This window comes from Periplaneta americana, chromosome 15 (genome assembly GCF_040183065.1).
Source record: "Periplaneta americana isolate PAMFEO1 chromosome 15, P.americana_PAMFEO1_priV1, whole genome shotgun sequence".
NCBI classification, from domain to species: Eukaryota; Metazoa; Arthropoda; class Insecta; order Blattodea; family Blattidae; genus Periplaneta; species Periplaneta americana.
The window spans coordinates 40,913,586-40,927,444 of NC_091131.1; the positions used below are offsets into that span (position 1 = coordinate 40,913,586).

General features: G+C 37.4%; 1 protein-coding gene across 4 annotated transcripts in view; it reads right to left on the reverse strand.

The window, feature by feature from the left end:
* The window catches only part of LOC138714812 (uncharacterized), a 480,985-nt gene that overhangs the window by 75,306 nt on the left and 391,820 nt on the right, over positions 1–13,859 (reverse strand). For all 4 annotated transcript variants that reach the window (XM_069846967.1, XM_069846965.1, XM_069846966.1 and 1 more), the window contains 2 exons: positions 5,835–6,099; positions 1,568–2,175 (listed from right to left, as the gene is read on the reverse strand). In XM_069846967.1, the coding sequence (XP_069703068.1) occupies positions 1,568–2,175; positions 5,835–6,099 (873 nt within the window). The remainder of the gene's footprint in view (positions 1–1,567; positions 2,176–5,834; positions 6,100–13,859) is intronic.

Genomic DNA, 13,859 nt, shown 5'->3' on the forward strand with positions numbered 1-13,859 from the left:
TTACATGATTTGCCAGTTTTATAACTTTGATAATATTATTGAACAATAAAATCGTCTTTTTGTATAGCCGATTTACAATTTCAGTTCGAGACAAAGTAACTACTGTAGTCTATATATTAGCTACATACGACAAAGTTTTCAAAAATATTTGTTCATATTTCCTCAAAAGCAGAAAATAATCATGGGAATAAAAATTAATTAGTTTTTTAACTCAACCGAAATAGAGAGTCACAATAAATTTTTAAATTTAATGAATTCACCATTACAGCGTATTTTTTATCTAAGTGCAATATTTCATACAAATGCTAAGTTTTGTTTATCAACATTTGATTGACCTCTGTGAGAAGTTTGAGACCAATTTGACAATAACTGTTGTGCAAGGAGCTTTTTTTCATTCAAGGAAGTGCTTAAAATGTTAAAGTCTAGAAAACAGCATTAAAAAAGAAGACATTTCTCTCAACTCACACAACGTATGTTTGGTCACATTTGATTAATTGGGATGATGGTACCTTAGAACGGTGAGGGTTTCGGATTAGAACGGGGTTCGTCTGTATAGCTACAGGAAGCATTTTGTAATTTTTGCAGTTTATTTTTTCTCTATTACAATATAACCTTGTAGATTGAAAGGGGCGATAGGGTACACGTAAATGAATAGAAAATCTATATTACGTTTTGTGATTAAATGCACGGTTAATTAGAAAATTAAGTTGGAAGTTTCAGCAGTCCGGTAACATCGCCGCTAACACACTCCACTCGTGATACAGATGTAAGAGGTCAACGAACTCGGTGTGTCTCGATAGGTGAGCTACTCTCTGCCAAGACGTTAACACTTGCTCGTATCGTGCAATGGCTTGAATTTAGAGTTTTTTAAAATTAAATTTACACGAAAACCGTGCGCGCTAGAAGGATAAATTATTCTTTATTAGATTTCCTGTAGGTATGGACAAAAATCACAATCCTACTCGCAATACTTACCGAATAAGAGATTGTTAAAAATTTGGGAAAAAGCATAAAACCTATGAATTTTTCACCAACATCATATTATAGTTGTTTGTTAAGTACATGAGCTATTCGCTCTGGAAATCTGCAAGGCTATTTCACTTCCACCCTGTATAAAAGTCACGTGACATAGTTTGAAGGGCTCTCAAATAGGAAATGAAACTATATCATGAAACTAGAAGGTTCAAATTGAATTACGAACATAAAAGAAGAAAAGTGGATTTTTTTAATTATTAACCGTTACTTCATCACAGTGTCCCCTTAATGGACTTAAAGCGCAAAGATTCCGGCCCCTATCTGTACAGCGTGCGCCAGCGTTTTTGGCGTGTGTCCTAGAGTATAGTGCCCTGTTTGTGAACATGTTGCTAGTGCAGCTGAGAATGGTAGCACTTCCTATACACGACACATCAGCCATTTGTCAAACAGAGTTGTCAGACTGACTGCGGCAAATGTAAAACACTCGCACTTAACGTTCCCATTACTTATTTCTCACGCCAAAAACGGTGACGCGGACTATACTACAATATTAAGTTAAAATGACTGAAAAATTAGTTTTGCGTGTACTCACCACCTTGCCATCGAGGGACTTCCCTACTCCATCCAAAAACAGGATTGAGGTGAGGTATTTGCTCTCTGGTGGCTTCTGCCTGGTGGGGCTGCGACAGCTGATCCACCCCGAAGTTCTGCCGTCGGGTCTGGTTCCCCGGGAGTGGAGCATCACCACATTGTTGCGTCTTGTGTGAAGGAATCGGCCCAGCGGGCAATGGCTTCACACTGACGTATGGTGCTTCAGAATGTACCGAGTCACTTGGTGAACCCTTCGACGACGACTGGGCAGAAGAGATGCCAGTGTCTGGCGTCACATTATTCGACGTCACGGGTGTGGACAGAGTGACCTCGAGCTCGCCCCCGATCGTGAGCTGTTGCAGCAGAGGGTTCACGTCTGCTGGTGGAGGAATGTCCGATGCCGACACGATGACAGGTCGCCTCGGTGACGCAAGTTCGCTGTCTGCAGGCGGCACACCTGGCAGGCACTGGAGCGGCGGTATGCCTTGCTGGGAGGGCTGTTCTGGTGAGCTCTTTGCCTCGCGCCTCTGGTTAGCGTCATCTGATATGGGGTCAAGTCTGGGTTTCTTTGCTGGTCTGGTTAGATATTCTTGTAAGCGTTTGCCTTCTCTGGAAAAAACATATAGGAAGACAATGTTAACCGGTTGCAAAGCTGTTAACTACTGCAGGGCTTAAATTATACAGGGTGTTTTCGGGCTAGTGTTACAAACTTTCAGAGATAAGGAACCCTGGTCCGGAAATGATCCAGTCGAAACTTACAAGCAAAAATAGTTGTGTGGAAATGAAATAATTTTATTCTTTTGTACACCTTATTTATGTATAGGCTATTTATCTGTACATCTTACACATACTATATTCATCTGACGTTGTTTACGTTGTCTACAGTACTTACAATATTCCATTCAGTGCGCTGTCTGAGGGGTGGGGACACTAAAGCAATGCAGACAGCGTAATGTGTAACAGACATGGTCGGTCCTGATATGCATGACTGTAGACAGCAGTGTATGTGTACAAGTTGCAGTGTCCAGTCGATCAGTCCTAGTGAAATGGAGGAGTACACGACAGCGGAATAAGCAGACCTGATTTTCGAATACGGATGAGCCAATGGGAACAGTAGACAAGCTCACAGATTGTATCGGGTAAGTACCCACGTAGGAGATATCCGGCCCATACCATCTTTCCACGACTATTCCAATGATTAAGGGAAGGAGGGAACGTGATGCGAAATTATAATTCCATTTCCACACAACTATTTTTGCTTATAACTTTCAATTCAGTCATTTCCAGACCAGGGTTCCTGATCTCAAATTGATACATGTACCCTTCCCCATCATCGCTGAAAGTTTGTAACACCAGCCCGGAAACAACCTGTACGTACTAACCACTAGAAGTGTATGTAGAATTTGTGGACCTAGAAAGGGCTTTTGACAGAGTGGATTGGAATAAACTAATGAGGATACTAAAGAAAACTGGTGTGGATTGGAGAGGAGACTGTTCATTAATCTTTATATATAAACAACGAGTCAAAGTGAGAATAGGAGAAGAAATGTCAGAAGGAAGTGAAATTGGGAGAGGAGTACGACAAGTATGTCCTTTATCACCTACCCTGTTCAACATATACTTGGAGGATTTAGTAAAGAACTGTTTTCAGAAAATGGGAGGAGTGATAGTAGGAGGAAAAATAATACAATGCATAAGTTTTACAGATGATATGGCGTTGTTAGCAGAAGAGGAAATGATGCTAAAGAATATGCTACTGGATTTAAATGACAGCTATGAGCAGTATGGGATGAAGATTAATGCAAATAAGACGAAGAGCATAATCAGGGCTGGGCAAAATACTGACATCCAAGTATTTCAAATACAAATACAAAATACTTCAAAGAATAGAATTTCAATTACAAATACAAAATACTTTTAAAAAATTAACCAAAATACATTTGTATTTCAAATACTCGATACAATATATAAAGAAATAAGAAATAACTGAAAATCTAAAATATTATATTAACATTAAAAGTATTTTTATCTCGAAGTTTTATATAAACACTGTAACTGAATATTCTTCCTTTCCAAGTCAGCAATGAAATTATGCTACATATGAATAATTACTTCTCCCTTTCAATAACCAGTTTCTCAAGAAACTTAACAGATAAGGATCCCCTTGCTTGTGAATGAATAAATCCTGCAAAACAGACCAGTCTTTTTACAGGCGCAGAGGAACACAAACTTGTATTAAACTTTATAAATGCTTGTTTCACTGTTGGGTAATTCTCTAGAGTCCTTTGTCCCTTTGCCATTGAAGAATTGTATGAGCTCATACTCCGCAGTAGACAAGTTCTTTTCTTTTTGCTTTTCAAAGTCTGTTGTACTTGAGTTGAAAACATAAAAATTGTTTTCATCGTCTTCATCGTCTGTACTGACCAAAGGTGTAGCAGAGAACTGCTCAGCTGATTTCACGCACATATTCTGTATCCTCTTCTCATAATTTGGTGAGGCAGTGTCAGGTAGCCATCTCATCTTAAATGATGGGTGGAAGCAAGCTGCCAAAATAGCTCAATTTGCTTCTGGGGTCAGATCAAACATCGCTTTAAATCTTGATGAAAGCGAACTTATTAGGATTAGAGTTACTTGGAATAAATAGATGGCGTAGATTACTAGATAACAGAATATGTAATCTGTTTTTGAAGGAAATTAATGTGGACAAAAGTTGGCGGTAACAACACGTCTTTTCATTTTGCATTAAATCAAGAGCTACGGCAATGGGTTTCAGAACTGCACAATATTCTTCAAGGACTGAAACTCAACATCTTTGAAGGTTGGCAATCCCAGTTTTTCACATATACTGTTTATATCATGTTTGACTTGCAATATCTGAGAGATTGAGTCATAAAGAGAATTCCATCGAGTTGGGCAAGGAAATTTTAATGAATATTTCAAGATGTCTGATATACTTTCTGAGGATTTGAGTGTCCTAGACGCATTCCATAATGCTGAAAATTTAACAAGTGTTGGGTGATGGATCCTTGATGCTGTTGGAGATTTCTTTATGGCGTTAAGGAAATCAGTTGTGGCAAGAAAACTAAGTGTACGGCTAGCACATCTGAAATGGCTACGCAAAAAAAAAACAAAAGTTCATTTGTCAAATCCAAATTCAAAACTTGAAGGACAAGAAGAAGAAGAAAGTATTTAGAGTATTTTAGATACAAAATACATCAATTTTATGTATTTAAATACAAAATACAACGTTCAATTTTTAATTTGAACAAAATTGGAATTAAATATGATATGAAATCAATAAAGAAAAAACTAAAATTATGGCCTTCTGCGGCAAATACCCTGTGCCTAGCAAAATATGTTTAGATTAAAAAATATTAGAAAGAGTAAATTATTTTACATATCTCGGATACACATTATCTTTTTTCGATGAAGTACACATTTGACAGAAAATTTCTAAATACACCAAAACAATGGGAATAATTAACAACATTATGAAACCTTCCCTAGTACAAAGGCATACTAGAATTCGCCTATACAAGATCTTGGCGAGACCTGTACTTTGTTACTGCAATGAGGCATGGACATTGAGGAAGAAAGACGAAAGCAGAATAACGGCTAATGAAATGAAATTTATGAGATATACAGCGGGATATGTGAAATGGGATCACAAACCAATGAAGATGTAATGGAAGAATTACAACTAGAACCTGTAATTAATCACGTAAAACATTATCAGAACAACTGGATAAATCATCTGCATCGCATGCATAGAGATAGAATCCCAAAAGTCATGCTCCACTATCGTCCAAACGGGAAGAGATCTCTAGGTCGTTCAAAGAAATGCTGGATTGAAAACTCAACTGTGAGATCGTAACAGGCCATTTGGCCTAATACTTGAAGGGAAGAAGAAGAAGAAGAAAAAGAAGAAGAAGAAGAAGAAGAAGAAGAAAAAGAAATACAAAATACTTTCGAAAATCGTTACAAATTACAAAATACAAATGTATTTCAAATGCTGCCCAGCCCTGAGCATGGCCATAGGAAGAAAAATACAAAAGATAAACTTGCGAATTCTAAATGAGGCAGTAGAGCAAGTGGGCAGCTTCAAATACTTAAAATACTTAACTAGAAAATTATAACTCCCAGTTGACGGAAGTCAATCACCCTTGAAGTAACTCCAATCATTATTATTAACGAATTAAAAGAAGGAAATGAATACAATACGGAGTTAGGAAAGACCAGACCTGGCCAATGAATCTATGTTCACTTACTTATGGTCTACGGGCGGCGGGTTATCCACGACATCGGGGTTAGTGGCTGCAGCGTCAGTCGCGGTGACTTCGGGTTCATTGGCGCTGCGAGGCATGTCAGAGAGACTGGGACGTTTGGGTGGCTGTACCGTAGCTACGCCGCCATTGCGGATCTTCTCCTCGAGCCAGTTGAATCCAGGCAGCTCCTGACGTAAGCGGCGTCCTTTCTCCTTCATCTGGGCTGTAAGAATGTGGTCCATCACCTCGTTCGCTACAGTAGAATCCCCTAAACATAACAACATATCAGATTTCAAAATAGGAAATAAACTGGTGATTATTTTAAAACTTTACCGAGGGACTATGAATGCCGGCCAGCGGCCTAGACAGTGCAGGGATAAGTTTAGACGTGGAGCCTAACAACGACAGCGGGACTTCTTTGTGTTCACGTTATAATTGAGCTACGTTTGCGCTTTATTGTTTAACAGTTTATTGATCCCGGGCTCAAATCCTGGTGGGGACAAGTTACCTGGTTGGTTTTTTTTACGGGGTTTTCTCTCAACCAATTGAAGCAGAATTGCTGGGTAACTTTCGGTTTTGGACCTCGGAATCATTTCGCCATCATTAATTCACATATCATTATCATCATCATCATCATCATCATCATCCATACCATAGCCCGAGTTAAGTTCACGGTGCTACAGCTTGTCCAAGTCAAGTCTGCGAGTGGGGATATCGGGATGGAATGTAGAGGCAAAACACAGTTGCCACATAGGTCACTTGACGCTCAGATTTCAACGCGTGCACATCATTTAAAATACACTATGGAGCGCATGCATTTTTTGTTCTTGTCTGCAGATAAAGGCAACAGTTACGCTGTCTCCCAGCCTCCCCCCTCATACAACTTTCTCCACGCTTGCCAATCGGAACGCCAAACCTCACTGTCAAGCAGAAGTAGAAGTACAGTCTATTTCAAAGCGTCTTAAATTGTTAACGCTCTATGAACTGAAGCGCAGTAGGATAACTTTGCTGTCATATGAGACTGTACTGGTCTCCTCTCGTTACCGCCTCTTTCACTACAGAACTGCCTCCAACTTCCCCTCTCGGCTCGCAGACTTAACTTGGTCGAGCTGTACGTGCTGTACTTGGATAAGAGCGTGGCCGATCGGTTACCCAGTCATTCACAAAATAGTTACTTACTTACTGGCTTTTAGGGAACCCGGAGGTTCATTGCCGCCCTCACATAAGCCCGCAATTGGTCCCTATCCTGAGCAAGATTAATCCATTGTCTATCATCATATCCCACCTCCTTCAAATACATTTTAATATTATCCTCCCATCTACGTCTCGGCCTCCCCAAAGGTCTTTTCCCCTCCGGCCTCCCAACTAACACTCTATATGCATTTCTGGATTCGCCCATACGTGCTACATGCCCTGCCCATCTCAAACGTCTGGATTTAATGTTCCTAATTATGTCAGGTGAAGAATACAATGCGTGCAGTTCTGTGTTGTGTAACTTTCTCCATTCTCCTGTAACTTCATCCCTCTTAGCCCCAAAATATTGTCCTAAGCGCCTTATTCTCAAACACCCTTAACCTATGTTCCTCTCTCAAAGTGAGAGTCCAAGTTTCACAACCATAAAGAACAACCGGTAATATAACTGTTTTATAAATTCTAACGTTCAGATTTTTTGACAGCAGACTGGATGATAAAAGCTTCTCAACCGAATAATAACAGGCATTTCACATACTTATTCTGCGTTTAATTTCCTCCCGAGTATCATTTATATTTGTTACTGTTGCTCTAAGATATTTGAACTTCTCCACCTCTTCAAAGGATAAATTTCCAATTTTTATATTTCCATTTCGTACAATATTCTCGTCACGAGACATAATCATATACTTTATCTTTTCAGTATTTACTTTCAAACCTATCTCTTTACTTGCATTCTCAGAATAGTGGTAAGCACAATAAGCCTCAGACTGCAGTGTAAGCCTTCGGGTCCCTCCTCCGTGCAAGAGAAAGAAACAGTTTATTAACAGTTTCATTTAAGGGAAGATTGAAGACTGAACTGATCAAAAATGATGTTTTTCATATTTAATACCAATAATTTGCCGCTCTTTTGTGAATCTGAATACATATAGTTTATTAAAGTTATCATTTATGTTATTTAAATTGCATGTTACACTACATAGCACCGAATAATACTATTTTTCATCGCTGTTTTTCTCAAAATGACGTTTTACAATATGAAATGTACCCTTTCTCAGAAACTACAAGTCCAATTTTATTAAAATGTGGCGTAGATGCTTATTATTCTATGTTACACCAAGTAACGAACAAGATGCCATCTCGCAAGAAATTTCCAATATTCCAAGACATTATCTGCAAAATGATGTGCATGGTGTCGTAGACAGAATGCTGTACGTTAAACGTTTTGAATAGTAATCTGTATAGCTCTATTGATAAATTGTTTGTGTTTGTAATTTGAAGTAGTTTGCATGATATGTATTATCAATTTCTGTATATCACAACTGATTGAATTATTTATGCCTTAAATTTAATTAACCTACTTGTTTAGTATTATACATATAGCACAACTGATGAATGATCGTTTGTGTTTGTAAATTTCATAATCTGATTGGCTATGTATTGTATATTTTTATTAGAGCCATCGATGTAGCTCAGTTCGCAGATTCGCTGGGCTGCTGATCCGGAGCTGCGTTCGGGCTTGGATTGGATCGCCCTTTGATCTCATTGAATGGTTTCTTCCGAGGTTTTCCCCAGCCGTGGGACTGAAGCCGGATGGTCTATGGCGAGTTCTCGGCATCAACCCCTTTGATTTGATTACCTGGTTGGCTTTTTCCGAGGTTTTCCCCAACCAAAAGGCAAATGCGGGGTAATCTTTTGGTGAATCCTCGGACCTAACCTCATCTCACTACATCTCGCCAAAATGTTGTAAAAAATTGCACAAAATTTTAAAAATTGTAGAAACTTACTAAATTGTAAAACTGTAAAAATTTGCAAAAATTGTAATATTGTAAAATTTTGACTTGTTCCACATCTTAAAGCTTCATTGCTCATGTAAGATCTATGGAATAAAATGAATGAATGAATGAACAAAAGAACGGCGGACATTTTCCAATGTTTTGTAAACCCCGTTGTTTGCCCAATATTGTGACGTTTTAATTTTTCCCTATCTCAAATATTATAATATTTATAGCGGTTTAATGTTTGAATTGACTTTTGAAATACTTTATATATTTACACACACACATACACACAATATCTTATATACATACATAAGAAGAAACTAGTTAAGAACGTTCAATTACACAAAACAAGAACGTTTACAATAATTACAGTAATACAAAACAAATATAATGCAAAAACATTTAAAAATGCCAGTGTTTACTATAGACTACCGTCTACGGACAGAAAGTACAGAGATGGGCAGAAAACTGGCCTGTCTCATTTCATTTGATTTGAAATTATGTTGGCTGTATGAATCTGTTAAGACGTGCACAGAAGTGTCTAGATATTGGTGGAGGACACTTTCAACATCTATTATGAAGGTTGGTACAGAGCACATTCATTTATTCATTTTATTCCAATTTTTTTCAGTTTGTTTCATATGAAATGAAATGAGACGGGCCCGTTTTATTCCCACAACCCTGTATAATTAGATCTCCACATAAAATTAAAACAAATCACAGTTGCTCGGAAATAATAGGTGAAATTATACGAATAACTAAGAGTAAAATAAACTGCAAATGTTAACAAAAAATATTTTATTTAACTTTTATATTACATATAAACTTATAATATCCAACCTGTCTATAAATAAAATATTCATTTTCATACTGCATATTGTGTTAATAAATAAAATAAATGATTTCATTTTCATATTAGGGACTGACGTCATGCTTGACAGACGCTATGTTGAAGTTCGTGTTTGTCGAGTATGACGAAGTTCGATATTCGTCGATATTCGCTCTGCGGGAGGAGGCCTTTCATGTGTTTTTCGATCTTATGAAGAAAATATTAGCTGTCCTCCCCTCCTAGCACTTCACGTTTTGGCCGCTTATACATTTTAGTACATATCTTGCGATGGAATAAGTCAATGTGTGTAATATCTTAGTTTCCTCTCTCATGTTTTAATATTGCACGGCATTAGTCGGTACTATGAACATATAGGGGAGTAGTGGGTATAGTGAGACACAAAATATTAAGAAGTATGTATGCAAGTGATAATTGAAGTATTTTTAAAATCAAGTGCAATAGAAATAGACATTAAAACATGGAGTATAATAATACATAAACAAAAATGTAGATAGATAGATAGATAGATAGATAGATAGATAGATAGATAGATAGATAGATAGATAGATAGATAGATAGATAGATAGATAGATAGATAGATAGATAGATAGATAGGTAGGTAGGTAGGTAGGTAGGTAGATAGGTAGATAGGTAGATAGGTAGATAGGTAGATAGATAGATAGATAGATAGATAGATAGATAGATAGATAGATAGATAGATAGATAGATAGATAGATAGATAGATAGATAGATAGATAGATAGATAGATAGATAGATAGATAGATAGATAGATAGATAGATAGATAGATAGATAGATAGATAGATAGATAGATAGATAGATAGATAGATAGATAGATAGATAGATAAAGGACATAATATACAACACGTGTTTGTCAAAAAAATGCAAATGTCTCACTGTTCCCATTCAGGAGGGTACAGTTAACGGTGACCACAGTGTCTATTAACGGACATTGAAATGATTTACATTTATTTCAAAAGAAAACAAAAACTTGCTGTCTCTTTATCTTCACATGTTCTGTAGGCTTATTTATAATCATTTTGATGTCTGAAATGTCTGAATTCGAAATCATTGAAACATCTGGAACATTTGGAAAAATGAATTTTCCATGACATTTAAAACTTTTGCGAAAAAATGAAATGAATTTTTGGTGACAACAAAGCTTATGATTATAAGAATTTAATGTAACTCTTTATTATTTTTTTACATTTTCTTAAATTTTGTGAATAATTTTTTTTTATTTATGAAACCATTAAAATGCAATGTATCTATTATTTTAAGCTACAGTTCCTAAATTGGTTACTAGTATTTTCATGTTTAATATTAGTTACTGGAATGTAATATAATTACAGTTTGTTTTTGCAAATCATTGGTACATGGGGACAGTGAGACGTATCAGTGTACCCTTCAATTGAATGGCTCACTGTTCCCTTTACGCATAGTTCATTTAAAAATGACGCCATCACTTCAAAATTAAAACAAGAAAGACGAAACTTTGCCAAACATCATCTCAAATACCATAGTATTAGGTAACAAAACATTCATATTTATATCTCATTTGTATATCCAATATAACCTTCATTAAACCCAAGCCAAAATTTTACTTCTAGAGTGAAAAATTACGAATTATTTTTTCATCACTCACCTTTATAACTAGAATCAAATCGAGTATGAAAATATTGTTACTTTACTCATGCAACACACAACTCCACTGTTACCAACATCTCAACATCAAAATTTACCATATAATAAAAATGTCTCACTGTTCTTCCTGTCTTACTGTACCCACTTCTCCCCTACACTTTTGCAAAAATATTGTTTGATTTACTTTGAAGTACTTTTTTGTGAATGCTTAGTCATATTAATAATAGCAGTTACCTTACGGTACTCATTACTATGCATAATTTCGGAAGATATGTCTGACATCCTCATGCTAAAGCATAAAGGGGCAGAGAGGAGAGGAACAACGAGCGGGGCACCGAAGGGGGAGGGTCGAACAAACATGGCAGACCTGGTTCCGCAAAGCGAACTTCGGTTCTACAAAGTCTTGGCAAATATAAACCGAACATAAGGCCACTTATGCATGACACTCCAGTGGAATACCTGCCTAGCTTGGAACTACAGTCAACGAGCATTACTACGAACATGATCTTCGGAACCAGTTTTTAATTAATTCGGTCATTTTAGTTTACACACTTCACTTCTACGTATTGTTGAATGCCTATGAAGTAAGGCGAGGTTTGCAATATATTAACTTCTCCTCTAACATGTTCGAACATTGCACGACACTACTACTACTACTAGTAGTAGTAGTAGTAGTAGTAGTAGTAGTGATAGTAGTGGTGGTGGTAGTAGTAGTAGTAGTAGTAGTAGTAGTGCTAGTAAAAATAATAATAAATAAAGGTATCCCCGTAACATACCATGAAGGCACTTGAGGGGCATGGAGGTAGAGCCCCATGCTTTCCATGACCTCGGCACTAGAATGAGGTGGTGTGGTGTAGTAGTAATGGTAGTAGTGGTGGTGGTGTTGGTGGTGGTAGTAGTAGTAGTAGTAATAGTAGTAGTGGTTGTAGTGGTGGTGGTAGTAGTAGTAGTAGTAGTAGTGGTGGTAGTGGTAGTAGTGGTAGTAGTGGTGGTGGTGGTAGTGGTAGTAGTGGTAGTAGTAGTAGTAGTTGTGGTGGTGGTGGTAGTAGTAGTGTTGGTAGTAGTAGCAGTGGTAGTAGTGGTGGTGGTAGTAGTGGTGGTGGTAGTAGTGTAGTGGTAGTAGTAGTAGTGGTGGTAGTAGTAGTGGTGATAGTAATAGTAGTAATGGTAGTAGTGGTGGTGGTAACAGTAGTAGCAGTAATATTAGTAGTAGTGATGGTAGTAGTAGTAATGGTAGTAGTGGTGGTGGTGTTGGTAGTGGTGGCAGTAGTAGTAGTGGTAGTAGTGGTGGTGGTAGTAGTAGTTGTGGTGGTAGTAGTAGTGGTGGTGACAGTAGTAGTAGTAGTGGTAGTAGTAGTGGTAGTAGTGGTGGTGGTAGTAGTAGTTGTGGTGGTGGTAGTAGTAGTGGTGGTGACAGTAGTAGTAGTAGTGGTAGTAGTAGTGGTAGTAGTGGTGGTGGTGGTAGAAGTGGTGGTGGTGTTGGTAGTGGTGGCAGTAGTAGTAGTAGTGGTAGTAGTGGTGGTGGTAGTAGTAGTGGTGGTGGTAATAGTAGTAGTGGTAGTGGTAGTAGTGGTGGTAGTGGTAGTAGTGGTGGTAGTGGTAGTAGTAGTAGTGGTGGTGGTAGTAGTAGTGGTCATAGTAATAGTAGCAATGGTAGTAGTGGTGGTGGTGGCAGTAGTAGCAGTAATAGCAGTAGTAGTGGTAGTAGTGGTGGTAGTAGTAGTAATGGTAGTAGTGTTGGTGGTGGTGATAGTAGTAGTAGTAGTAGTTATTTAGTTATAGCTTTTAGAGAATCCGGAGGTTCATTGTCTTTCTCACGTAAGTTTCTTTATCGGTTCCTATCCTGGGCAAGATTAATAATCCAGTCTCTACCATCATATCCCACCTCCCTCAAATCCATTTTAATATTATCCTCCCATCTACATCTCGGACCCCCAAAGGTCTTTTTCCCTCTGATCTCCCAACTAACACTCTATTTATATGCATTTCTGGATTCGTCCATACGTGCTACATGTCCTGTCCATCTGAAACGTCTGGATTTAATGTTCCTAATTTATTTATTTATTTATTTACTTAACCTGGTAGAGATAAGGCCATCAGGCCTTCTCTTCCCCTCTACCAGGGGATTACAACTGCAATATTAAGAATACAATTACAATTATAATTACAATTAATATTAAATTTACAGATACAATAAAAATCAAAGTACTAAAAGATTAACTGATTAATAAAAGCTAAACAGTTTATTGTAAAAGTTAAGAAGAGAGAAGCATTTCTTTTATTGATTAAGTACAAATTAAACCTACTCTACACAGTAAGAAAATGCTTAATAAGCTTGCTTTTGAATGCCGACAGTTTCTGATGTCACTATGTCAGGTGAAGAATACAATGCGTGCAGTTCTGCGTTGTGTAACTTTCTCCATTCTCCTGTAACTTCATTCCTCTTAGAGTAATAGTAATAGTAGTAGTACTAGTAGTGGTGGCAGTAGTAGTGAAATTTCGAAAATGTAAGCTTTACGATTCAAAAAATTGTCATGGCAAGCTCTGTTTGATTTCCCCCTTCC